The 27,901-nt window shown below is 46.1% G+C and overlaps 1 protein-coding gene across 1 annotated transcript in view; it reads right to left on the reverse strand.

Moving 5' to 3' along the window:
- Pik3ap1 (phosphoinositide-3-kinase adaptor protein 1) overlaps positions 1-27,901 on the reverse strand; it is a 116,523-nt gene that overhangs the window by 28,156 nt on the left and 60,466 nt on the right. Inside the window, exons 7-10 of the mRNA XM_075974081.1 lie at positions 26,662-26,858; positions 23,811-24,000; positions 7,169-7,264; positions 1,620-1,814 (exon numbers count right to left, since the gene is read on the reverse strand). Of these exons, the coding sequence (XP_075830196.1) occupies positions 1,620-1,814; positions 7,169-7,264; positions 23,811-24,000; positions 26,662-26,858 (678 nt within the window). The remainder of the gene's footprint in view (positions 1-1,619; positions 1,815-7,168; positions 7,265-23,810; positions 24,001-26,661; positions 26,859-27,901) is intronic.

Below are 27,901 nucleotides of genomic sequence, written 5' to 3' on the forward strand. Positions count from 1 at the left end.
GTTACCCAGGGCTCTGCAGGGAGTTCCCTGGCCTCTTTAAGACCTCCCCCTGTCTCATCTTCCACAATATGTGCTATTAAAAATGGATGAGAGGTCAAGAGCAAGCACAGAGCTTGCAGTTTTGCTCACACGGAACGTAAAAGCATGTTAATATAATCAAGTCCCGAAGTGCAGCCGCAAAGCCTTCCGTATCTCACTGATGAACAATACTGAAGAAGTCACACTAAATTCTTTCCACCTTTTACTAACATCAATAAGCAGTTAGCCTGAGATAGTAGCTCAGCATCCACTGTGGAGTCAGGGTCCCCGGGCCCAAGCCCTGGCACTGTTGTGTGGTGCCTGACCTCTTGTGCCTGCATTTCCCATCCATAAAATGGGGATCAGGGCCCTTACCTAATAGGTTATTTTAAAGATTAAATGCAAAGAATGTCCCTAATAGATTTCAACAAGTGCCAGCCATTAAAATGATTAATAGCGATTATAGAACAAGTTATGAGATAACAATGTACTAGTTTCTCATGTGCCTCTGTCCTTACAATTGCACACGAATGCTTCCAGGATGGCAGCACTGAACTGCCCCTGGCCTAACGCCAGAGTTTGTCCTGACCTATGACCTATGACCCTGGCTGGAGACCATCCAGAAGACAAGACCAGGGAACCAGGAAGTTCCTACTGAGCACTATCCCTCGCCACACTTGTCGGGAACCTTGCTTTGACAGGTATACCACTTAGCAGGGTAGGGCATGGGGATTAGAAAAATAAGTAAAGAGTACAAAGACACGAGTAAAAAAAAATAAAACAGAAATATAGGATAGTACCGGGAGGGAGTCCAGTGAATACTGAAATTTTGCCCGTGTTTAATTTCCATATACTTTTACACCCCAATACAAAAAGGAGAGGAAGAGGGGGCTGGAGAGTTGGTTCAATGGTTAAGAGGACTGGTTGCTCTTCCAGAGGACCTGAGTTCAATTCCCAGCAACCATATGATGGCTCACAACCATTTGTAATGAGATCTGGTGCCCTCTTCTGGCCTGCAGGGATACACGGAGGCAGAATACTGTATACATAATAAATAAATAAAATCTTAAAAAAAAAGGAGAGGAAGACAAAAGACTGTCTTAACACGATACAGAAGACTTCTAGACTCTGTGAGTTCGAGACCAGCCTGGTCTACAGAGCTAGTTCCAGGACAGGCTCCAAAGCCACAGAGAAACCCTGTCTCAAAAAACCAAAAAAAAAAAAAAAAAAAAAGAAGACTTCTAGAACAGTTACTTGCTTCAATACTTTAGACATCAAGTCATTAATTCATAAGAAAAGCATTCTGTTGTTTCTGCAGTGAACCTACCCTAGATCAACTATCCCGAAGGCAGCCACTCCCTAGGTCAAATCTCCTAATTTAAAAGAGGGAACAGAAGTATGTTTGAATTCTCTGACCTTCAGTCAGGGTAAAATGGATCTACCTGTATGGATCTTCTTAATATCCAAAACATCAAGTAACCACACCCTAGGACATAGTATATAGCCACACTATTGTTAACGACTTTGAACAACCTCAAACTCTCTGACCTTCAGACAAGGGGGAAATAGGCTCACAGTTTTGGGCCCCCACACACACTTGCCTTTAGAAATGTATGGCTTGTTGTCGGGCAGTGGGTGAGGGCTAGGAGCACTGGCCTCTGGCCTGGGCACGGGGACGGGAGGCCTGTTGGCCAGGTCCACAGAAAAGGTCTCATCTTCATCCACAGTGTGATAAATATCCTCCGGGTGGGCAGGGTACTGCTCTCTCACCAAACTGGCTGGTTTCACGCTGTTACCTACAACACAGAGAGAGGTGATTCGATACAGTGGTCCGGGAAATTGCAGGACTGCAGGTCTAAGACCAAGTGAGTGTTCTTGTTACCAAAGTAACATCCTGTGGCAGAGGCTTCCCTTGAGACGTCTCCTGCACCATTTGCTCAGAACCCATGAAAGCAATGAGGAGGGCACCAAGGTCTCCTTCAACTGCCACCCACTCAGTCCAGGACAGCAGCATGGGCTCGGCTGCTTTACTTCCACAACTACGATCCTGTTGTTCACCTTAGTCTAACTAAGGGAGAGAAAGCACCCCCACTCCCAGGCCTGAGCACTCCCAGACCACATCCTGGTGATGGGGCAACAGTGAGAATGCCCTGGCTCCTCACCGCTGACCACTCCCTTGTGCTCCCCACAACGACTATCAAATGTGGTTCCTCCTTGCTGAGCACGGTTCTGGGTGCATTTCCTGAGTGATGACTGCATCTGGTTTACAAAAACGCTGTGGAGTTGCTGCTACCAGTAACCACAGTTTGCATATGATAAAAAAAAACTGAACCTTTGAGTACTTAAATAACTTGTCCAAAGAGCCCAGAAGCCAGCCTGGTACCTGGGGATGCTATCCCTGGAGCGACCCTTCTTTCCACTGTTTCTCTCACAACTGCACACTGTTCCCCACTAAGCAAAACCACTGAGGTCAGATGATTGCCTCCCCCTTCCTGACCACCAGCACCCTACAACCCCACATTCTCTGTAAAGATCTGCCCTTCCTGCCCACTAGCACCCCACAATCCCATGTTCTCTATAAAGTTTTGCTTCTTTGATTGACACCACTCAATCAAAGCAAATCCTTCTCAAATGCCTGCTTGAGATATAAAACTGGAGTTTGGGTCTCCTTCCTGTGGGGGTCACAATGCGGTGATTTATTGGGACTTCTGTGTTTCCATTACATCTTTGCTGAGCTTCAGAGAGGTCGCCTTTGTTTCTTGGTGTCCTGCGTCCAGGGGACTGGCCAGGTTGGTCCCAACTAATTAGAAAACACGAATTCAAAAAAAAAAGAGGAAAAAGAAAAAGAAAAGACAAGTTCCTAGGCTCTGGCCTCAAGAAAAAGGTTTCTATGTGCCTGCTTATCTTAGCCTTTTGCACAAGGGGAGGACAGAACTCTGGGAAGGGCTGCAACCAAGGGAAGTATCCTGGGAGAGCTGCCAACCACCCCGCAGGGCAACAGTGGCTCTCAGAACACGTGTCTTCCACTGACTCTAAACAGTTGGCTTTGCCTCAGTTTTTTATCCTGCTTTGGGAAGGCAGTTTCCTCTGCTCAGAATCTCCTTCATGCTACCTTGTGCCAGGCCAGGCTGGCACAGTCTCAGCCACACTGTGACCTTCCTAGAGAGGCCCCATTGACCTCCCAGTTTAAGCTGAACTGCTATTTATGCTCTCTCTGTGTTTCATTCCTTAGCTCTAGGGCCCTGCTGTGATGGGAACTTATTATATTGGTGGGTTGGGCTCCCTACCTTTCTCCCTCCCTAGTCTGTCTGCTGCAAAGGGGAGGCCCCAACCCTGGCCCCCCATATTGTCCTAGAAGCAAACACCGGCTTTCCACACTGTATGTGTTCAGTCACACCCTTAGAACAGAGCGATGGATGAACTCTGGGTAAATGTGGGCCAAGCAGAGAGCCATGTCTCAGATTTGAGCCTCCCTGTGGTGAGTCTGCCTTCCCTCCCAGTAGTCTGGGCTGGGCAGACTCTGGGGAACCCCAGTGAAAGCTCAGAGCTGCTACATTATCAGAACAAGAGGCAGTCCTGTCTTCTGCAGAAGAAGAAAGCTTCGTGGCTTCAGGCGGCGAGAGAGGGCAGACTTGTGCAGAAGTGGTATAAAAAGAATTCCTCCCTTAGCAACATCTGTCCACAGGCGGGCATTTGTGAGGAAGGCGTTGTTGGAAAGCTGTGCATTGTTAGGGTTTTGTAACCTCCTCCCCGATCTGACAGCGTCTCCAGGTAATCATAACCAATCTCTTGGCTCCTGCTGCCCAAATAGATATGATTTTCAGGGAAAATATGCTGTCCTACCCAAGCTTCCAGGTTCCCTAGAAACAAAATATACTAGAGAAGCCAAAGAGAGCCAGTTGACAGGATACGTGCTTCCACAGCCAAAGGACACCTCAGAAGACCTCGGTCTGTGCTGTTGGGTCCCTGAGAGGATGAATTCTGTCCCGTATCTCAGCCTCTCCCATCATGATCCGATTGTGCCATTTAATGTCATTAACTAATGATTTAAACAGACAGCTGACATGTGCCAGACATCGCCCTGTGGCAGGCTCCACATTTCACTGGGGGCAGAGAGTTAATCCTGCCTAGGCTGGAGGCCACACGAGTGGCATGAAGGACAGGCCTTCAGAGCTGGGCCTGGGCCACTTGTCCTTACCCTCACACCCACACCTCCCTTCTGTGTCTCACATGCGTCAGTCTGTGGCCCCCACCCCTAATTCCTCAGAGCTGCAGAAGGCTAAGAAATGCTTCCAGAATCACACCGGGTAGAAATGAGAGGCTGAGTAGAGGGACTGAGAATGAGTCCAGTTTTATCTGCGGTGTATGTGAATATCTGTGCAATATTTTGCATGAAAACAGTATTCTGGACCCATTCATAACTCCTGGAACCCATGTGAGCGCAGACCATTGAGTCACATGACACTACCAAGATCGTAAGACCTACTCCCTGAGACCCAGGGATTCTGTTCTGGCGCTTCAGGGTATGTGTGCTCCCAAACATGTGCAGAGATGTTACATGCAACAAAGGCATTCCCTGCACCGAGGCTCACGAAAGCACAGAGCTGAACACTGGCTAACATAAGCGGATGTCCCGGTGCCTGCGGAAAAGTTAGTGTTGTGCTGGCATGACATAAACTAAACATGAAAGAAGACACGGGTATCCAATATTAATATATCCAGAGAAACTCAGAGACTCTAGGGTGAGAGAGAGCGACTTTCTCATTGCTTTAACTTTTAGGGCCAGATGTGGTGACTCACACCTGCAGGTGGGAGACAAAGGCAGGAGAACTGCCATCCACTTAAGGATAGCCTGGATTACATTGTGAATGCCAGACCAGACAGGCCTACATAGTCTTGTCTATTTGTGCATGTGTGTATATGTATGTGTGTATGTGTGTGCATGCTTTTTGTGTCATTTGAATTCTTATTATCTTTATGTATCACTTTTACAATAGTAAGCAACTATAGCACAGCAACAGGTGGGCACAGCAGGGAATGAAAGGGGGTCCTGCTGTTAAAGATTTCAAAAACAAAAATTAGAAAGAGCTGTTTTGCAGCCAAGGCTCTCACAGTGACTCGATGGCCAAGCAGTAGCAGAGTCACCTGGAACTGGAAAGAAAGAGGACTCCTGAGTCCCATTGAGACCTCCTGAACCCCTAGACCCGCTGATTCCCACACTGGTGAGCCTGTGCCTTCGAAAGCATGCCAGGTGGATGTGGGGCACACTGAGATGTGGGAACCACTGTCAGGGAGGGGGGACGGCAAGCTCAACTCCACCGGCACGCACTAAACACCTGTGTGTGTCAGGAAGCGAGAGACAATGTCCTCATCCCATTATCCTGGAGTCTTGAGCAAGTTACAGAGAGCGGCCTAACTTGAGGGTAATTTGCCCTAATCTGACCAGGACCAGTCTGCCTATGTGGATTCTCTTGATCCCTTAAGCAGCACAGTGTTCCCCTGCATTCCCACGGCACCCAGCACATTTTTATATACGCTGAACTATGCTTTTCTTCCTAAAGGAGAACCTACGTGGGGTGTGTGTTTACCTCCTCTGCAGGGCAGGACTGAGTCTGTATTTGCACAAACTTAAGGTTTGATGAGGGACTGCTGGGAAATGATTATTTCAATCTAGCATCACATGACATCGGGACGGCAGGAGGCTGCCATCGGCTCCTCACTTACATGCTATTCCTTTCATAAGGTGACGTGCAACCAGGGGTCGAAGGAGGCACCCCAAGCCAGGAGGGCTTGAACTGGAGTCCCCACACTCTGCCTACTGCCTCTAGGAACTTGGAAACTCACTCTGTCTGTTCCTTTGTTACTTCTCCCGCTGAATGAAAGCAGCAGTACCTAATTTACAAGGTTGCAAGAATCATGCAATGGGTGTTGTGCATGAAGCCCTTAAGCTAGGCCTGGGCACTGATGAAGACAGCAGGGCAAGCCCGAGGCCAAATAATGAAGTCGGTCAGGAAAGCATCTCTGATCTCATCCACGGCCCTCTCAGTGCCGGGTGCTAGCTGAGGAACGTGACCAAACAGCTGATCCTCGACCCCCCAGACCTCTCTCTCAGGTAGAGAGAGTGTTAAGAGTGGGAGTCAGCAGATAATAAATGTGCCGGGCCCTGCCGCACAACACCCAGTGCAACCCCCTGACCCCACCCAAGCCTACACTAGGAGTGTACAAGCAGCCATGAATAACAGCAAGTGAATGGGCATGGTGAACACTGATCAAACTGTTGCAGGGCTGGGCAGGTGCCCAGGCTGTGATTTGCCTACAGTGCCCAAACCATTTGACCTCCGAGTCTCACGCCCACAGCACTCTGCTTCTATAGCAACTTGACTGGCAGGCCAGCCGTAATCATAGACGACTGGGCAGAGAGACGCAATCGCTCACAGTGTAACGCCATACGACTCTGAAAGCGCCTATAATAATAACAGCAATGATTAGGATGCTTTGTCAACTGCTTCTTCTGTGCCGGGTCTTAGGTGAACAGTATTTTCACTGAAACTTCCTTGATTCTCACCACAACCTGCCTGCTCAGTGCACCAGGCAGAACTGTCTCATGGCTGATCTGACCGCATCCATCTTGTTCTATAGCTGAGGAAATAAACACCTTGCCCGGGGCCTTCCAGATAACTGGGAGGAAAGGGAACACAGATGGGGCCACAGTCTTAACTACTGCCATGCTGCCTCTGCTTGGCAAAGAGGGTGTATGTACCCATCCTTTACTAGAAAGCAAGGCTTCCGTGGAATCATATCTTATTTTGTTTTGGGTTCCCAGTCCCAATATCCAGAACAGTCCTTTCTGCACATAGTAGGTGATTATTATTTTTTTTTGTCAGATAAAAACAGACATGTAGTTTAAATGAAGTCTTCTTGGAAGTAAGTAGTTTAGTGTAATGAAAGGGTCCAGTCATGGACCTCTGGCCTCTCTCTAACAGGTGGATGGGGAAGATCGGCGTAGGCGTGGAGGGAGGCAGAGAGCCGTTAGCTGTCATATGCCACGTATGTGCCAACCCTTGAGACTGAAGCTTCATATGGAATCAGGCAACACTTTCTGCTTGTTTCCTATCAGCTCTCTGCTTTCCTGCTCACAGCTACAACTTACCTTCTAGGAACTTGCGGATCATTGAGTCCTTGGTGGGCCGAGAGAGGCTTTCTCTAGAGCCTGGGTTACCTGCACTGGCCTGAAGCATTTCAACATCTGGAAGGAAAATGAGACAGAGTCAATGTGCTGTTTGTTCTTCCACACAGGCGAGGAAACTCGGGTGGATTTGGAAGGTTATCCAAGGTTTACCCTTCTCCCATTCCCCACTTCCCCCTCCTTCTCTCGCTCCCTCTCTTCCTCTCACCCACCCACCCATCCATCCGTCCATCTATCCACCCATCCTTCCTTCCTAGTAAGTGTTGAGCATTAGGGAAAGTGATAAGCACAACACCCAAGCCTTTTCTTGGATCACAGGCCTCCAAAGACAGACACACTCATGTGTGTTTGAAAGACTAGGTTTAATTTAAAAAAATACACACTGCAGTATTGCTTATTACAGTAAAAAAAAGGGGGGGGACCGAAACAATGAAGAACAGACAGACCATGGTTTGTTCAAATGACAGAAGATTATGTAGCAGTTAAAAAAAATAAGAATGTCTTATAGCCACTTCTACCAACAAAAATATAGCTCAAAATATAGCAGGTGATGATGTTAGATGCAGATGATTACAGTACATATAATTGAGTTGGGATTCCTTTCTGTATGCTGTGAATATGTTTTATTACCATTGGTTAATAATGAAGCTGTTTTGGCCTATGGCAGGACAGAATATAGGTAGGCGGGAAAACTAAACTGAATACAGGGAGAAAGAAAGCAGAGCCAGGGAGAAACCATGTAGCTGCCAAAGGAAGAAGAAGCCAGAACCTTACTGGTAAGTCACAGTCTTGTGATGATATAGAGATTAATAAAAATGGGTTAATTTAAAATATAAGAGCTGGTTAGGAATGTGCCTGACCCATTGGACAGACAGAGTAGTAATTAATTGTTTCTGTGTGGTTATTTGGGTCTGGGCAGCTGGGAAATGAAAGAGCAGTCTCTGTCTACATACAATATAGTATGACAAAGCATGCATGCAGTACAGTATGACAGCTACACAGACTCTGAAGACCTACAACACAGTGATGCAAACTGCATATAAACTAGGAAATGTACAGCTAACACAGAAGTGCTGGGCATGGGGTTGAATTCCTGACAGTGGCTACCTCTGATGAAGGCATGAAGGTGGTCAGACTCTGGAGACCTAACAGAGGATTGCATCCAGGATCACAACATTTAATGTTTTTAAACCTCATACATACTATTGGAGATTCTGATATACCAAAGAAAAAATAAGAACTCCAATCCCAGCAGAGCTCTGTGAATTCAGGTTAGCCTGGTCTATGTAATAAGTTCCAGGACAGCCAGAGCTACATAGAGAGACCCTGTCTCAAAACAAACAAACAAATAAACAAAGAATCTAAATCTTCAGAATGACATTTTAGATAATTAATATGTTCTCATTAAGGAGGCAACATAAAATTTTATTTTTATGTTTGCACAAATATGTATAAATTTTGTATAAACACACACACAGAGGCACACCCCCTGTTGTAAGGGGATATAAGCAGTTAAGACTCAGTGGTTTCCTGGGACCTGAGGATATAGAGATAAACAAGGAGAAATTATCCCCTGATCCCTTGCTATATTTTAAGGCCTTCTTTCACCTATTCAAAAAAATAAACGAATGTTTCAACACTATTTATGTTAACGTATTATCACTCAAATAATAACTATTTCATAAACCAAATCTTATCAGAAAAGACAGTGTCACATTCAAATCGAAAGTTTACAAGCAATCAACAGGTCCTCTTCAAGAGTACTGAGACTAAGAGAGCCTGAAAACCGTCCCAAACTGGAAGGGATGGAGAAACAGTCTGTGCCTTGCACATCATAGCTGAGTGCTCACCGCTAAGCTGAGTGCTCACCGCTAAGCAGAGTGCTCACCACTAAGCTGGAACACCAACTCTCAAATAAAATTCTTTCTGAGGAGAGGAATGAATGAGCAGAGGAGTAACCAGCAGAAAAGCAAGGACTCATGACGCACCAGGAGGCCACTTTCTGTCCCCTCTGCCATCAAGTAAGTTCCTTCGGAGGACAGGCTCATGTGGGTAGAATGACGGCGGTAGGACTAAACAAACGACCCATGAGAATCCAGTTTCCTTTACTTTAAAGTCATGTTTTCACTGATCCTGAGGAGTCTGACTTCAGAAGTAGGAAAAGCAGGCTTTGCCAAAGGTCAGCCTTCTTGGCCTCCCTGACAGAGTTGAGCCGGCAGTTACATACAAGGTTGGGTATCAGATCACAATACACATCCCTGTCTTATTTCCTCTACTTCTTCCCTTGTTTGTGCTTGTATGGCATCACACCTACCAGCCTGGTGCCAACAAGTCTCTTACGGTGGCTCTCATCCTGTGGGTCCTGACCCCTTTGGGGGGCTGCATATTGGATATCCTGCATATCAGATATTTACATTATAATTCAGAACAGTAGCAGAATCACAGTTTTAAAGTAGAAGCAAAATAATTTTCTGGTTGGGGGTCACCACAACATGAGGAACTGACTGTATTAAAGGGTCGCAGCGTTAGGAAGGTTGAGAACCTCCTGTCTAGTAGAGCATTTGCACCCACATGGTAATCTTGCTAAGCCCAGGTCAGCATCACAGTGGCAAAGAAACATGTCTTAACTCAGCAATCACGGCCTTAGGATGCCATAACTACAGCAGGCAAGGGTAGGAGCCACCGTGGGGGGCTACCCTATACCCCTAGACTCCAGAAGTGCAGCTTCCGGGGTCCCCACAAAAGGTGCCAGAGTTATTGCCTCCAGAGACTCAGAACACAGGTCCCTCACTGGTATTCGCAGTTAGGTACAGCACCTCCCACATCCAGATCTGCGACCAATCAGGAGTCATTCTCGTCCTAGGTAATGTTGCCTAGAAACACAGTTGACATTTGGCTCTTATCGGGTTACCAGGGTAACAAAGCTAGGAAGTCAAACAAAGGTCAAATTCTCATGCAGAAAAGGAAATGAAAAGTGTTTTTATTAACTTTGGCCATCATTATCCCGGATCCACTCATTTCAATCTATTCAGCTTCCCTTTTCTTGTCTGTAAAACGATGGTAACAGCACAGCTCTCAAAGGTTTGTGGTGTCACCCGAGAAGCCTGCCAAGAGCCTGGCACAGTGCCCAGCATGTAAGAATGCTCTCTGACTACTATTTTTGTTATTAAATCCTATATCCAGGCTACAGCCCTAAGCAAAGAACAATTCAAAACAGAAGGCTCAATTTACATGTTAAGAATTCCTCAGGGCTTGGGACATAGCTCTCTAGCAAAGAGCCTGCCTAGCATGTGTAAAACTGTGGGTCTGGTCCTCAGAACCACAAAAATGATTCTCACGGCATTAAGGATTGAACTTAAGAAAAAAAATTAATTGACACCATGCTTTATATATCTTTACGGTGTATACGTAATAATTTGGTTTTTTAAAACTTGTTTTTATTATCTTAGTTGTGAGCCTTAGGCTTTAACAGCAGAGCTGTCTCTCCATTCTATTTCTATTTGTTAAGGCTTATTTTTAAGATTTATTTTTAATTATTATCATATTACTATTATTACTACTATTGCTACCACTACTTCTCTCTCTCTCTCTCTCTCTCTCTCTCTCTCTCTCTCTCTCTCTCTCTCTCTCTGTGCGTGTGTGTGTGTGTGTGTGTGTGTGTGTGTGTGTGTGTGTGTGCCATGTATGGTGGGTACCAGAGAGGCCAGAAGAGGGCATCAGATTTCCTGGAACTGGAGTTACAGGTGACTGTGGCTGCTTGACATGGGTACTGAGAACAGAACTCAGGACCTCTGGGAGAACAACAAGAACTACTAACAGCTGAGCCACCTTGCTTCCTATTTAGTTGTTCTTGTTTTAGGGTTTCACGTAGCGTGGGCTGGCCTTGAACCTATTATATAGCAGAGTATATCTTTGAATTTCTGGTCCTCCTGCTTTCTCTCCCAAGTGCTGGAATCACACGACCCTCAGATCACACAGTGATAATCTGATATATACACGGTACACATTACAGTGAAAGCCAGGTTAATTAGAAATTCCATCTCTTCAAATAATTATCATTTCTTTGTCTTGAGAATCTCTGAACTTCTTTTAGTTCTTTATAAAATATGCAATAGAGTTTTATAAACTGTAGGCACCTTACTGGACAGAACAGCGGAATTTGTGCCCCTGTAACTGCATTTTTGGTGCCCATGATCTCCTTACTGCCGTCTGTTTCATTTAGTATAATGTCCTTCATTCCCAATCATGTAGACACAAGGGACGAGTTTCTATTTTAAGGGTAAACATGACTCTCCACCGCATACATGTACCGTGGTTTCCTTATCCACTCATGCAACGATGGGCATCTCAGTCGACTCTAGACCGCGATCATTGTCAAAAGAGTTGCAATAAAAATGGGGCATCTCCTCGACAGACTGCTTCACTTCCATGGGAGATGTCGACCCAGAAGTGGGGTGGCCGGATCACGTTTAGCTTAGCCTTCCACACCACTTTCCATAATGACTGTCCTAACGAATCTAAGATTCTGCTTCTCGGAATCCTTGCTAACATATTTTGTCGATGCCTTTTTTTTGCCAACCATAGCCACTCTAGCTGGACTGAAATAGTACCCCATTGTGGTTTTAATTTGCATTTCCCTGGTGAGTCACGGTTGAGTATTTTCATACATTTGCCAGAAATTTGCATATGTTTTAAAAGGAAAGTCTATATAGATAAATTTCTTACTAGTTTGGGTTTTTTTCTGCTGAGTTGAGTTCATCATATGTTTTGGACACTAATTTTTTATTTTGATACAGGGTCTCTCCATGTACCCCTGGCTGTCCTGGAACTATATAGACCACTGGGCTGGCCCTGAACTCACAGAGATCCACCTGCCTCTTCCTCCCAAATGCCTAGATTAAACATATCCAACACCATACCTAGACCTATTCTTTACAAAGATTTTATTTTTATTTATGTGCATGTGTGTCTTAGGGGTGCACATGTGTGCAGATACCAGAAGAGGTGATTGAATCCCTCCAGAGCTGGAACCACAGAAGGTTGTGAACTACCTGTGAGTGTTAAGAATCAAACTCACGTCCCCTGAAGGAGCACAAACATCTCCCCCCACCAGACCCTAATCTTTTATCAGAATTTCACTCCCGTTCTTCAGGTTTTCGCTTCACTCTTGATTTTCTTTGCTAATTCATACATTCCTCAATTTGATATAATTTTATCTGTTTATCCTTTCCTTCTTTTTTTCTGAGAGGCATGGAATTGAACCTAGGGCCTCCCTGTCAGTCAAGCACTGTACCACTGAGTACTTCCTACCCCTATTTTTGTCTTTTTTTTTTAAAGAGTAAGTTTGTTTTAATTCATGTCTTATAACTGCAAAATGAGTATGAGAATGTTTATCACAGTATTTAAATTTTCACCCATAATCTCAAACGTCTCAAACCATGTTCTAAATGTCCTTGTTGAGACACACAGTATCCTCATAGTTAAGTATACTTAGAGCATGAGTAAAATCTAAACACAACAAATGCCGAACCTTAGAATAAAATCACCTGTGGAAATCTAACTTGGCTTGCCAGAAGTTTTTTTTGTTTGTTTGGTTTGGTTTGGTTTTGGTTTTTTGTTTTGTTTTTTAGGCCCCAAAACACCCAAATGCCTTGCTTCCTTTGCCAAAGGCCCAGGACCACTTGTGTTCTGCAGAACCCCTTCCATAGTACTAGTGGGCAGAGTAATGGCCACTAGGTGGCGCTCTGGAGACCATGCTAGCCCCATCCAGTGCATCTAGGACCATAGGTATGGGCATCCTTAGGTACAAAGACTGAAGGCAGGGGATACGAGGAAGAGTGACCAGCCAACTAGATGGAGCAAGGGTTTAGGAATGAGATGAAGGAAGCACAGAGTCAGGAGAAGGCAGGAAGGCCCTGACGAAGGCAGGAGCCAGGCAAATAGTCTGTACTGAGGGAGAAAGCTAGGCTGGAGAAGGGCAGCAGCTGAAAGCCAGCAAGCAACAGAGCTCAGCAGACTGGCTGCTAGGCACCAAGACAGGCTGGCACTGTGGAGTGGCCTCTGGTATCCTGAAGACTTATGTTCAAACCCTGCCTCTGACTCTTACTAGGCTCCATGTTCTTGGGCAGGTCACTTGCCATCTGCAGTCTCCAGTGTCCCACCTGCCAAGTGGGGACAAACCACAGGGCCGGCATCATAGGATGGCTGTGTGAGGTGATAAAGACGAGGTTTATGAATGGAGAGAAGCAGTGCAAGACACCAGACTCACAAATATCATAGTTACCCTGAGGCTGCTGAACACACTTCCACTAGCATGACATTGATGCATTGTCCTACCGTTCTGTGGTTCAGAAGCCAGAGTGGATCCTACTGGCCAAAACCAAGGTTTTATGTGAATCGCAATCCTTTATGAAAGCTCTAGAGTAGGATTAATTGCCTTTCCTTCCCCAGGGCCCAGGGGTTATCTACGTGCCTTGGCATAGCCCCCCTCCCTCTATCTTCAAAACCAGTAATGCCAGGCAGAAAACTTGGCTGAACCAAGCCCTTCTCAACAGGCCATTCACCTTGTCTGTCCTCTGGTTCCCTCTTTTACTCTTAAGGACATCTGTAGTGTTGGAGGCTGTGGGAGTATACAGCAGGTGACAACAAGTTCAGTTGTTGACAACAAGTCAACCTAGCAGAGGAAAGACTCTCTGATGGAGAAGAATCACATTCAGGAAAGGCCTGCAGGACCACGGACTCTGGGAACTGTTGCTCCTGTCTGTAATTTCACACGTGCAAAAGCAGCTATGGGGTCTCCCCAATACCTGCATTGTAGTGTATAATCTCATCTCATAGGATGGATATATTTAATCTCATGGTTGCATCTCAATCTTAAGGGCACATATATCTGTGGATGATAAGGAAGATGAGTTCTCATTAATCCGTATAATTCTGATATATAGAAAATAGAACTAGGATCCATGGGGACTATAAGACACTTAAAAGCCTGCTCTGTCCCTTTGACTCAGACTAATACAAGAAAACAATTTCTCTCCAGTCTAAAAAAGCTACACAAAATTAGCTCATTTTTACCTCAGAGCAAGTTCAAACTAGACTGAATGTTTCTGTAAATGGATCATAAGTCAAAAACTTTAGAGATATGCACAAGAAAAAAGTCACAGATGTCTAACCAAGGTTATTAACACAAAGCTTCATAAATTACTATGCCAGTTTCTCCAACTAAACTTGGCTGGTAACACAGGCCAGCAGCCACTCCCTACTAAATTCCTTAGCAATTAATACTCTACACAAACTTCTAATCTTAGTTTATGATATAAAACTCAAGATTCAGCTAACTGACTGTTTATTGTTTAGGTCTCAAAAAACAATCAACTAACCAAGTCAAAAGAAAATTAGTCTTACGTCCAGCTACTGGTAAAGTTTCACAATTAGCCAGGGCTGAAAAGGATGGTCTGGCCTTACAAAGTTACAAGGTTCCCTTCTTTTTTGTGTGTTCTGGGATTACAAACAGGATAAGAGAATATAGTTTTGGGTTGGTACATTTTCAATGCCACTGCTTGGGAAGGTGCCAAGCAAATACATGGCCATAGTAAATGGCTCTGCTCCTTATCGCTACCCAAAGAATGTGCTTTGATCAGCAGGGACTTTTTTATTATTATTATTTTCTGGCTCCAGCCTCCTGTAAAATGTATATTTAAGCTACGTGAAAAAAAGAAGCAAAAGAACTGGAACTAAAGAGAATTAGAGCAAGGGAATTAGAATGCAGAGCAATAAAGAAAATGACCCTCAGATCATTTGTAAGGTTATTAGAGAAATCTTTCAGTCTTCACCCCTGAGAAGTCTTTTCTGAGTTACCTTGGGTAGTGGCTTGGGAACTGGACTTTCAGGCCTCTAAGCGTCGTTATAATAAAGTCACACAGAGAAGCTGGGTTCTTACTTCAAGGGCAGCAGGCTAGCAAGCTTAATTCTGCCTGTAACCCCGATTCCCCCTGCACAAACTCTGCAGAAGCTTTCCCCCTGCTGCCCATATGGTAATCAGACTTGTGCTAGGAGCTTCGCTGTAGGACCCTGCTGCCGCATACAAGAGCCTTATGATAGGTGCATGCTGTTTAATGCAAACTAGGTCATATCCAGCCTTTATGTCTCCCTTCACTCTGGAATAAGGCTGTAACACTGAAGCAATCTCCCAGAAGGCTATTTTCGTTGTGCCACAGGATAGTCAAGACCCCTCTTGCCACTTCTGCCCATTTTGCCCTCATGTCCTGGTGGCCAACAGACCATGGGGAAGGAAAACCACAGCTGGTGCCCAGCGTGGCTTCTGGACCCAGCAGAGTCTGTGAGTACCCCCTAGAGTACCAGCACTCTCCTTTTATTTCCGCTGGCGACTTAGCAAGGGTCCAGAGAGGGTTCAGGGACAACTGAAGTTTCTTGGCCAGGGCAACTCTCTGGCATTGACTGAAGGTCTTTCTATCCTCTTTCCAGACCAAGACAGCCTGATCAATTGTGGGCAATATGAAAAAACCTGGTAATGCAGCAACCAGTTAAAGAGTTCTAGGTCTCTTAAACCTGCAGACAGGCTTGTGTTTGCTAGGGCATTTCAATCCCCCAGTGGGAAAATTACCCTGGGAGCACTGGATGTCGCGGCAGCACGACTTCTCTTTTCCTATAATGGAAAAGTCAACATTGTCCCAGGGGGATCTCCAAAACTGTTTTCTTAGAGCCTTACTAACGTCAAGAGGACTTAAAATACCCCAAAAGGAAGGCTTAGAATTCTGGAAAGAGGTGCTTCAATTCATACCCTGGGCCCTGATGTTTGGACCGGGTAGCCTACCTGGCTCATGAAAAAGAAATGAAGAAAGGTTGTCTTTTGTCCCTCTCCTTCCTCCCTGTGATGGCCACAAGCAGGCAATGTCTACAAAGAAAACCCCAAATCCAAGAATGCCCCTTTAAAAGAAAAGGACAGGGAGACAACGGGGAAGGCCCAAAGGAGAATACCTCATTGGAAAGAAAGGGATAACAGGAAAAGGGGGAAGACTCCGAAGAGGAGAGCTCTGAAGATTGCCCTGTGAATGATTTAACCACCCTGGAAAAGGCAATTGACCTAATAAGGCAGAAATTACCCCCCAAGCCACAATATTCCTCCTCCCTTTATCTTCTTTTCCCTGACGAGCCTTCATTGGCCCCAAATGACAAAGACCCAATGTCCACATTCCCCAAAGGTGGGAAGGGTGGTTTTTGATCATTTAGTGGGTTATGAATGATTGTCACCATTTAGGGGGTTGGTTACAAATTGTTACTGGTCATGGTCAGGGAGAAAGCTAAACAAAGGAGATTAGATTCAGGAATCTCTTCTGAAGGGAAAAGGGGATATAATGCAGAAATGATGGGATGAAAGAGTGGACTGTTGAGTCTACTTCTGAACAACCAGTAGTCTCACATATTTTACATTGGTGTGGGTTTTTATATACTGATAGAAATTTAAGGTTATTTTTGTTATTATGTATATATATTTATATTCTTGTTTATACCCAAATGCCAGCATTAGCACTCTTAGATGAGTTTGTCTGCTTCCCTTTCCATCAGACAGACCCATGTCTTAAGGGTGTAGATACTTATGGAGGATGCCACTGCACACTTACCGGCTAGCAGAGGAGTTTACTCGGGGTCATTTTGATCAACAAAAGAGAAAATCAATAAAAATAAATAAATAAAAATAAATTAATTAAATAAAAGGTCAGGTGGTGGTGGCGCACGCCTTTAATCCCAGCACTCAGGAGGCAGAGGCAGGTGGATCTCTGTGAGTTTGAGGCCAGCTTGGTCTACAAGAGCTAGTTCCAGGACAAGCTTCAAAGCTATAGAGAAACCCTGTCTCGAAAAACCAAAATAAAAAAAGGAAAATCCATTTTTCTAACTGATAATGACAGTGGGGGTATTGCCACACCCACATTTGTGTGATACACATTTTGGACCTGGGCATGACCACTGTCGGACAGGGGTGACGGTGGGCAAGTACTATCAAGGTGGCCTCCCCTTTTCTAGATACCTGTTGTTGACATTCACATTTCTCAAAGCTCTTACCTGCATCTAAGCCTGTCTTAACACACTATAACATTGTTCTACAGGACAAACAAATGGGAGGAAGAAATAAAGTCAGCAGTGTTCTCAAGAGTGTCCTGGAACTGATGCATTCAATGCGTGGCTGATTTCCTCCCATCCGCCACACATCCAGATGCCTCTCACTGCTTCTTTGACACCTCTAGCACCCACCCCTTATTCTCTGTAGTACCTACAGATACCTGGGTGATACCTCAGGAGAGTTGACACCTGCCCAGACCTTCATGACGTTCCCCTCTTTGACCACTCTCCTAAGCCCACCCCAACAGATCACTGGTGCGCTGTCAGTCAAACTGTTACTGGCTTAGGCTGCACACCACTGCCTTCTGTTCTGATTATTCCACAGGTCTGTCTATATGAAGAGGAGGAGATAGCACTGTTGCTAGGAACCAGACAAAGACGGGAGTTATTTCTCCCTTTACTGGTAGGAACGGGACTTGCCATCTCCCTCCAATCTGCCAGGGCTGCAACAACTGCCATTGTCCAGACGCATCAACTGGCCTGAGAAATTAGAGACAAGCTCGATCAGGCCATGACATCCATGACTGGCAGCCTTGAATCCCTCCAGCAACAGATAACCTCTCTTGCTGGGGTCGTGCTCCAAAACAGAAGAGCACTGGATCTAATAACTGCAGAACATGGAGGACTTGCTTGGTACTGGGGAAAGAATGCTGCTTCTATGTAAAGGAATCAAATGTTGTCGAAACAAATGTCAATACCCTCCAACAACTTCACAAAGACCTGCTTTGAGCACTTCACCAGCTCATTAACCCCTTGTCTTCCTGGCTCCAACCCTTTAGCTCCACTGATTATGCTACATTGTATTTTGACGCTGGCCCCCTGCCTTATTCAGTTCTGGCAACAGATCACCACCATTGCTGAAAATGCTTTCCCCCTGTTGCCCATATGGTAACCAGACATCATACTAGGAGCTTCGCAGCAGGACCCTGCAGCCATAAATGGAGTCTTATGATAGGATCAGCATGCTGTTTATGCAAATTAGGTGATGCCCAGCCATGGTCCCCAGCCTTTCTATCTCTCCTCACTCTGAAGCTGAGCTGTAACACTGAAGCAATCACTCAGAAGGCTATTTCTGCCACACACAGGCTGCACAAGGCCTCACTTGCCCCTTCTGCTCCCTTTGCCCTTATGGTCGGGTGGCTCATGGACAGAGGGGAAGGAAGGGACCCACAGTGACCAGCCAACACTAGTGTACATTGTTTATAAGACTTGATTTGCTGTGCCTACATTAGCAATAAGGCCGGGCAGGTGACAGGTACTATATTTGTAATCGTTAAAGGTACCTAGATGTTTGGCAATCACAAGTGGTAAGACCCCAAGTGTAAATCTGAAAACTTTGTATCCAGAAGCCAGGTGGGCTACTGAAGTGACCAAAACACAGAGAATTCTTTGGTCAAAGGGACTCTGCAGACAATGGGGATTTTGTGAAGCACAAGAACAAAACAGGCCTGCATTCCTGGCTGTTCAAGGCTTGTAATTCAGACTCTGAGCACTTAACCTTCACCACCTGCCAGTTAAAAATAAACTGAAATGTTTGGAAAGGAAAAGTGCAAAGTTCTTTCATCTCAGCAGAAGAAAAACAAAAGAAAGCAGCACTGGATCACAGTCTCCTTCTGGAAGCGCGGCTGTAGGCTCACAACATATGCTATGGAGCCAAGCTTCAAGGATATATTTCTAGAATGTAAGCTTGCACTAAAGATGGCAAAACATCCCAGCAGTCACTTAATCAGGGAACGAACCAACAGCAGGCACAAATTCCCAAAGAAATGCGTGTGATGTTCCCTTTAGAACAGAACTTTAGTCTAGGTCACTTAGCTCCAGGGGACACTCATTCCATCCAGGTTAGACGCTAATGCAAATGCAACATAAAGCCCAGAAAACACCAGCTACCGAAAGACTATTCTAGAAAGGCTCTCCAACCCTAAAGGCCAACAAGACCCCACCTCTACACGCAGCAAGTACCTTTGGGGACCAAACACAGAGTCTCGGAGCAAGAAGCATATGATAAGACCTGAAGATAACCTGAAATCAAGCTGGTCCCATCTGGACCTAGCTAGGATGGAGGGGTTTGACTAGTCCCATCTGTGGCTTTATGCAGGGTGAACAACATAGGTGGAGTTTTCCATCTAGACTGCCTATTAGCTCTGTCCCACCAGCTGCTCTCCAAACAACCACACAGAGACTTGATATTAATTATAAATGCTTGGCTGATAGTTCAGTCTTGTTTTTAGCTAGCTCTTATGACTTAAATGAACACATTTCTATTAATTTATGTGCTGCCCCAAGGCTCATTCACCTCATGTACAGACTTCCCATCCTGCCTCCTCTGTGTCTCATGATGTCTCCTGACTCTGCCCTTCTTCCCAGCATCCTCTGGGTCTGGCTGTCCTGCCTATACTTCCTACCTAGCTTATGGCTATTTAGCTTTTTATTAAACCAATAAGAAGGCACCTCAGCAAAGACACATCTTCCACTGTGTACAAAAAGATTATTCTACAATAGATCAAAGCAGCCCTGTCATATGGGAGCAGAGCCATAGAATGTGCTTGTGGTGGGGTCTGTGGCATGTAGACTCTGGAAAGCAGGGATCATGACAATTCAACTGGCACCAGGTCACTTATACACCGGACAGATTTGGTAAGAATGTGTTGAATGGGTGAGTAGGTGAAAAATGCATGAATAAAAAGAAATAAGTATGTGATGTGATTGATGTGATGGAGCCTGGCCTTTGTGAAGGAGTCTAGGCATCGCCGCAGCAGAGAAAAAGGTATGCAGTTTAGGCAGAAGAGCTAGTATAATGTATGTCGACATGAAATAAAAGGCAGCCTGAAGCAGCCAGGGAGTTATGACCCCCTGGAGGTCTCACACTCAGCAGCAACCTGATCGATATCTCACTACATCTGTCAAGACAAAAGACAAAAACCAAGGACACAGCATTGGGATGTGGACAAACTAAACTACATTTGAACTGCCCCAAAGTCCAGGCTCACATCTTATTTTCCAGGCTCTCTACTGGCTGAGCGCCGGGTGCTGGGAATGACACAAAGCAGTAAGTCACTCTTCCTATCAAAGCCAGGGCCTCATAACCAGAGAGACATAATCAATGAGGGCTCGTGGTGATCGGTGTGTAGCGCCCCAGGGGAAACATAGTCTGTAAACTGTGTGGGTCTGAAGGAGAGCAAAGCCAACTGCCGATGGGAGAGAATTTTATCTTATTAACCTTAAAACGTTTGACCCGGTGCTTTCCCCCCAAGCACTAGGAGATCAAGAAGAGCAGAGAGTCCTGACCTGACCCCTAGGTAGTACACATCTGACCTTGTACCCAGAACTAATGTCCCTGTAGTAGTTCCAGGGTCTGCTCCCCAGAATCGTCTCAAACAGGTCAGCAAGGGAAAGACAAGAGCTTCTGCAGCTGCAGGAGACTCCTGAGAGGAGACAGTGCTGGTGGAGTGTGAGGCATGTCTCAGAAGCCCACCAATAACTTGGCAGTTTTGTTTAGAGCAAGACCTGCAGGTCTGGGTGCAGGGTCCTTCTCAGAGCCCAGCTATGTCCCCAGATCAGAAGGAACCTGACTCTTAGAAGGGATGGTAAACTCAAAAAACTCATGTAAAAGAAATCACAGACTGGAGATGATTTGCCACAAGATCCCAGTTACTAGGGAGTTGCTCCAGCAAGATAGTTGGGGCCAAACCAGGGGTGCACTGCCATATGCAAACCTCGACTGGGGCAGATCCCAGAAAGGTCAGAAGTTAAAAGTTATTCTAAGGCAACAGGGGGTTCTCTAGGATTTCATCACCTCCTGTGAGTCTGTGGTTCCTAGCAGTGTAATGTACTTTACTCCATTCTCTTGTGGGAAAGCTGAGTCTCTGCAATATGTAATAAACAAAGCTATAAGCAGCGGGTTACCCTGGAAACAGACTGGATGAGGGCTTCCAGGCACCAGCTCACCAGGTCTCCAGACCAGAGACTGGGTGAAGCTGAAAACAAGAAAGACTGACTCCCATCAAAGCACCATGAGAACCGTAATTCAGCCTCAAAGGCAAGGATGGAGGCACAAGAACCAAGCAAGAGAATTAGGGGGTAGTGAAAACACATAACACGAGGGTGCCTTGATTTTATCCTGTGATGCATCTTGCTTATCCTTAACAAAGGGATAGAAAAGGGTGCAAGTTAAGTTGATGGTTTAAGACTCCAGTTAAAAAGAAGAAAAACTGAAGGCCTGTAAACAGAGATGTGAAGTTACCACCTGGTGGCAGCATATCTAAACTGAAGACTGTGTGTGTGTGTGTGTGTGTGTGTGTGTGTGTGTGTGTGTGTGTGTGTGTGTGTGTGTGTCTGGGAAAGAAGGGAGTGGAACAGAGCCGTAATCTCCAGGTCAGACCCCTGGCACTTCCTCCCACCTCCCCTTGATTAAACACTGGGTACTGCCCCGTGGTTATTTGGGGTTCCCTTTGGTGGAGAGGTATTCATTCATCCTTTCCCAAAGCTAAGCAATTAAAGGGGCAGATTTGTCCCAACCACACTCATGGGCTCTCCACGGTAACTGGCCTAAAGCCTTGTACTCTGTGGTACCGTCCTGGGAGCCAGTGAAATGCCTAAGTAGTGAGTGAATTCCCCAAATATTGCTTTTCAGCATTTAAGACTTACCATTACAAATGACAGTGAAGGTAAGCCCTGGTAAACCCTGCATTTAGACATACAGAAGCAGTTCCTGAGGAGAGTCCACCCCAAGGACAGTAAGTGCAACCCGGGCAGACAGACTTTGCTCTAGGAACCAGAAGACTTGGATTCCTGAACCGGTTTTCCCTTGATGGACTTAAGAATGTTACCAACTCTCAGAGCCTTTGGTTCCCTCCCTATACAGTAGAGACGGTTCTATCCATCCCGGCGGAGGATGAGTGGGTAGGACAACAGAGATAAACCGCTGGTCTACATGTAGGGAGGGCGAATCCATGGCCGTCACCATGCTAGTGCTGCCCCAGCATCTGAGATGGACCTGCTTGCCCTCTATCCTGCTTCTTTGGGGACCGAACTGCTCTCTCACCCGGGCAGTCACTGTCGGTAAAATGATTCTTCCCAGGCCCGAGTTGCTGCATCTTGTGAACCAGCAGGGAAGAGATCATTCTCGGGTTAAACCGGACAACCACAGAGAAAAACAAACCTAATCATGGCCACAGTCCAAAACCTCAGAGATTATATGATCTGGCAAATTAAAACTCTGATCAATTCATTCCCCACCCAAATAGCAGTCACATCTTACACCCTGCCTCCCTCCTGGTAGCCTCCCTGGGTCTGTGACATCCAGAACTTCCTGACCCCAAGGGACTTTACAAGCTGCCATCGCCTTGGCTCATCTGTGAAGAGTCTGCAGGCATACTTCTCCCCAAAGGTGCTCGGAGGGGACTTCACACCACCTCTGCTCCCAGTCAGCCTGGGCCTCCTACCCTAAGGACACCTCATGGTGCCTTTTCCATAAGCTCATGCATGGGAAAGCCAGGCTTTCTCCCTTGCAGGTCCGGAAAGGGTAGCTTAGCCCTCCCAGAAATCCCGCCAACCAGGAAGCCAATGTGTTGGTGGATATTTAACTTGTCTTCCTTGAATCTATTAAGGATACCCGGAGGGCAAGAGCGCTAAGTCCTGAGCAGATTTCAGAGTGCTTAGTGCTCCATAGTACATGACAGTAAGGCCTCAAGAAGTCTCGGTGGCTGTGCAGCTGTGCCCACCTCCTCCCCACCAGCCTCGGCGCTGAAATCCAATCTCATTTAGATCAGTGACTCTGAAGGGTGGCACACCGTCCCCTAAAGGCTGTTCTGAAGACCCTTGGCGGTGGCTCTGAGTGTGGCTACCTGCACAGGGAGGGCTATTTCATATGTCTTTACATGCAGGCATGCCTAAGCAAGTCTTTTCTATGTCTTTACATGCAGGCATGCCTAAGCGTGTCTTTTCTATGTCTTTATAGGGAGACATGCCTAAGCGTGTCTTTTCTATGTCTTTATAGGGAGACATGCCTAAGCGTGTCTTTTCTATGTCTTTATAGGGAGACATGCCTAAGCGTGTCTTTTCCACCCACTCCTCTTTTACAACTCAATTAGGACAGTGTAACAAAGCCGGAGAGCTTCATGTGTGAGCAGGTCATGTTATACATGAATTGCATGTCAGATAGGAAAGTGGGAGGGGCACTGTAAAATGCTTGTTATAAAAAGGGCCCATCCAGACCAATGGGGCTGAGAGCTTCTTGATCAGAAGACCATGTTGTCAAAACTAGTGACTTCCAGGCAAGCGGTAGAGGAAGCTGGGAGAAGGGCTCTGCTGGTTATGAAACATGACTGCGGCCCTGATGCTGTTGCAACACGGGATCTTCACGGTGGTAGTTGCAGAGGTAATCAGGGGCTTTCCCCCTTCGGACTAGAAAGAAGAAAGCCGTTTCTGAGCAACAGGATGAGAAGCAGAACTAGGCTGAGCTACTTACAGAGGTCTTCTGTGGCTGCTGGGGCAAAGGCAGCCATGGACTCATACAGCTCCTCGTCACAGCCAGGGTTGAGGGAACATTTCATGAGCAGGTCTGTGGACAGGTGGGCCATGGACTCGTACACGTCGTCAGCCTCCTCGCCATGCATCAGCTCCTCTTTAATGTGACTCTTCAGCATGTCCACTGTCTCCTGCAAGGGAAGATGGGCTCGGTGCACACGACATTCCCGGATAGTCAGGAAGACTCAGGCCCCCAGTGGGCTTGAGGTGGGCGAAGGGAGTAATCATGGGTAAGGGTTACAACTGCTTGTGGGTGTCGGCATTCCCCACCTGACAGGGAGCTCTGTGGAGCCAGGCAGCAGGCCCTCTTCTCCTATTTGCCTAACCCTTCTTGTTCTGATCTCTGTATCTTCCTCAGACGCTAATCACAGAGTTAAGAACTTACATCCTGGTTCGGGAGGACATACACACATAAACACTGCTCCCTCATGAGTATCTAGTAAGAATCAGACTCAACAGTGGGCACAGATCTGTACCCGCTGTCGCTTGGAAGGCACGCTACTCTCCCTTGTTCACAGATGAAAAAAAAAAACAAAGCTCAGAAAACCTGGTCTTCCCTGCAAGTTATAAGTTATTACACCTTGTAACACCTGTAAAGTATTACAATCTCCATTTTGATCCTTTTACCATATCCCTGTGAGGGCTCAGCGGGAAACAAATGACACCCAGAGCCACACAGACGCACAGTGGTTTGGTAGGGCTAAGCTGAGATGTTCCCAGACTTGTGCAGCCAGGGGTCCCAGGGGGATGTCCCCATCTCTGTCCTTCGGGAAGGTTTATCCAAGTGTCTGACAACTTCTAGGGTTTCCTCCCCCAGTTTCAACATTCGAGATGTCCCCAAAGACAGCTGCCCTCACATAAAGGGCGCTGACATCAGAAAGGCTTCCCCGTCCCTCTGCCTCCAGAGGGTTTGAGGCTGACTTCCCTGCAACCTCTGAACAACTGTTCCTGGCCAGACATGGTAGTGAGTCACAACCCTTACCTCAGCCTCAAACCACAGAAACCCTCCTCATCAGCACCAACTGACAGAGGTCACTTTTGGCTGATAGTGTGTTATTCTCCTGGTGAGAACCCAATGAACTAAGACACAGGTTCTTAGTGGTGGGGACTCTAGGGATAGCATATGGCAAATAAATAAACAAACAAGCAAACAAACAAACAAAACCTGACACTCCATGAGCATCATGAAGGGGCAGCCTTTGGTGTCGAGGCGAAAGATGCATTGGTGGAAGGTGACTCCGCTAGGAGCCAAGATGACACAAGAAATGCGAGTCAGAGCAGGATAAGAAGCCCCGACTACAGCACTGCACTAGGTTCAAATCTTACCTCTACCTTTTCCAGTGTGAGCCTCTAGGCACATTCACCTTGGCTTTCTCCATCCTCGTTTATAAGATGAAGGTCTTAGTCCCTTCAACTTGAAGGGAGCGGGGCGAAAGTTACATGAGACAGGGCATTTGCTGATGAAATGAGCCCAGTAACTTGGTTACTACCCTGAACACAGAGTGGCCTTGCCAAAAATGATGAACACAAAAAATGGCATACTGTGTTCAGCACATTTGAGAGTCTGAAGTAAAGTCTTAAAGAAGGTTATGAGTGTCTTTGTGCCCATTTATGCCAATGAAGACCCAAACAAAGACTTAAACTATTCTGATTGCTTGAAACACCTACAAATCCCCCAAAACATTGGAAGCCCCTATATGTTCCTTGGCATCACTGCCTTGTAGATTTTCTATCAAATAGAAATAGAGTTAAGTGTCTGAAGTGATGTCAGACTCACTTGTGTCTGGAGGTAGCAAGCAAGACCACATTAGTCTGGCTGCTTATTTTGGTGTTCACAGCCAGATGAGATAGTCTTGGGTGCCCCTGGTAAGTTGGAAAAGAAGGAGGAACACCCGAAGGTAGTGGAGTGAAGAACTGTTTCCTCCAAGACAATGGAGGCAATCATGGACAAAATAACACCAGGCATGGCAGGATTGAACTCAGAGCTGGACTCGGAAGTCAGCAACCAAGGGTGAGTTGCCAAGAAGTCTGGTGTATCCAACTGCCTTAAGTTCAGATCCAAGCAGAGGCTCAGAGAGAAACTGGATGCTATCAGGAGATGAGGTCTCAAAGTTGGCTACTTGGAACCTTATTATGGGCTTCACCAAGGAAGGAATCAATTCTAACACAGTTTACCTGGGCCCAAAGGTGGGCAAGGCAGCTAGGGACATCCACCACAGAGCCTGAAGACAGGTGGAGAGAGGGCTCAGCATCAGCCTTGAATAGACATGAAAGTTCCCGTCGATATTTTGGAAATGGCCTCATTGTTTTGCATATGCTAGTTCCTTTTAGTCTAAAACAACTCTATGAACAGACCTCTTAGGATCTTTTCTTCCGCATATTAAGAAATGGGAGAAGGGGGCTGGAAAGATGACTCAATGGTTATGAGCACTTGCTGCTCCTGCAGAGGACCTGCATGGCAGCCATAACAAGAAACAACTCCAGTTGCAGGGCATCTGATGTGCTCTTCTGGGGACACCAGGCATGCATACAGTATGTATAGATACACACAGTAGAAACACTCGTAAACAAAAATAAGACTAAATTAGAGAGGAAAGAGAGAGAATTTGTGATATGCCCCAAGTCTCACATGACTACCAAGTAGGTACAGGAATTTGAACTCAGGCCCATAAAAACTGCCCACGGCCAGAAAGACACACAAGGACGTGTTAGAGACAAAGACCCATCAGTGTCTTTGATGAAAAGACACCAGTACATGACCTATCGCAGGGCCTTTCTCCCCTTGACCTTACCACATACTCGTCGATGAACTGGCGCAGGTCCCTGAAGCCGTGTTTCTCGGCAATGGTGTTGGGATAGTGGCCATGCCTGTTGGCCACACTATATGCCTGGAGAGCCCCTGGACAGGTGAGCAACAGGGCGGTGAGGTTCTTCAATCCATACTTTGCAGCAAAATGCAACAGGGTGGGCAGCTCTTCATCCCTCTGATCTAAAGAAAGGCATCAGGGAGACTTTAACTGAAGGGTAAGAGGGAAGGCATAGGACACCTTTGTTCCCAGAGGCTGCTCTCCCAGAAGGCCCCAGGCTTGATTCCTGGAACCCACATGGTGGCTCATAACTATCTCTAACTCCAGTCCCAGATGATCCAGCACCCTGTTCTGGCCTCTGAGAGCACTGCACACACATGGTGCACAGACATACATGCAGGCAAAACAACCCATACACACAAAATAAAAATAAAGGGAAAAATGTTCAAATAAAAAATGTCTATCCGCTTATCTCTTATTACCAATTTTGCAAATATGCCAAGGAAACAAGTAGGCTCATGCTGGGGACTTAGGAGATAAAATTTATTTTTTCCTTTTCATAAAAGTTGATTTCTAGGCTCTGTCACTTTATGTGTTTATTTATTTTCTCTTCTTTTCATATATGTGTGTGAGGTATAGTGCATGTGTGTATGTGTATTTGCAAGTATGTAAGCTTCTCTAGGGGGAATGCGCAAGTGGAGGCCTAGGATGATGTCGAGAATCTTCCACTGTCACTCTTGCACCTTATTCTTTGAGGCAGGGTCTCTCACTGAAACCCAACACAGCTAGCCTGCTTGCTCCAGATCATCTGTTTTGGCCTTCTCAGACTGGGATTACAAATGGGATTGTCATGCCCACTTGGCATTTAAGGGATTCTGAAGATCTAAACTCCTATTCTGAAGATCTAAACTCCTGTACTCTTGCTCGTGTGGACAGTGATTTAACCACTGAGCCACCTCTCCTGTCCTTTTAAAAATTATAAATTCAGTTTCCTGTTCACTGAAGGTCTGAAAACGCCCCCAGGTCCCCATGTTGTCAGGCTATGATACTCTCTCCTGGGCCTCATAAGAAGAGAGTAGACTCATTTATAGCAATGAGACAAGAACATTCCATAGGAAGAGAATGAGGAGAGGCAGCAGGAAAGAGAATAGCCCCTGGAAAAGGCCTGGCAAGTAATTCTCTTCCTACTGTTACCACACTGGAGGCAAGTGGAACTCAGTCCAAA

This window comes from Microtus pennsylvanicus, chromosome 5 (genome assembly GCF_037038515.1).
Source record: "Microtus pennsylvanicus isolate mMicPen1 chromosome 5, mMicPen1.hap1, whole genome shotgun sequence".
In the NCBI taxonomy this organism is placed as follows: domain Eukaryota; kingdom Metazoa; phylum Chordata; class Mammalia; order Rodentia; family Cricetidae; genus Microtus; species Microtus pennsylvanicus.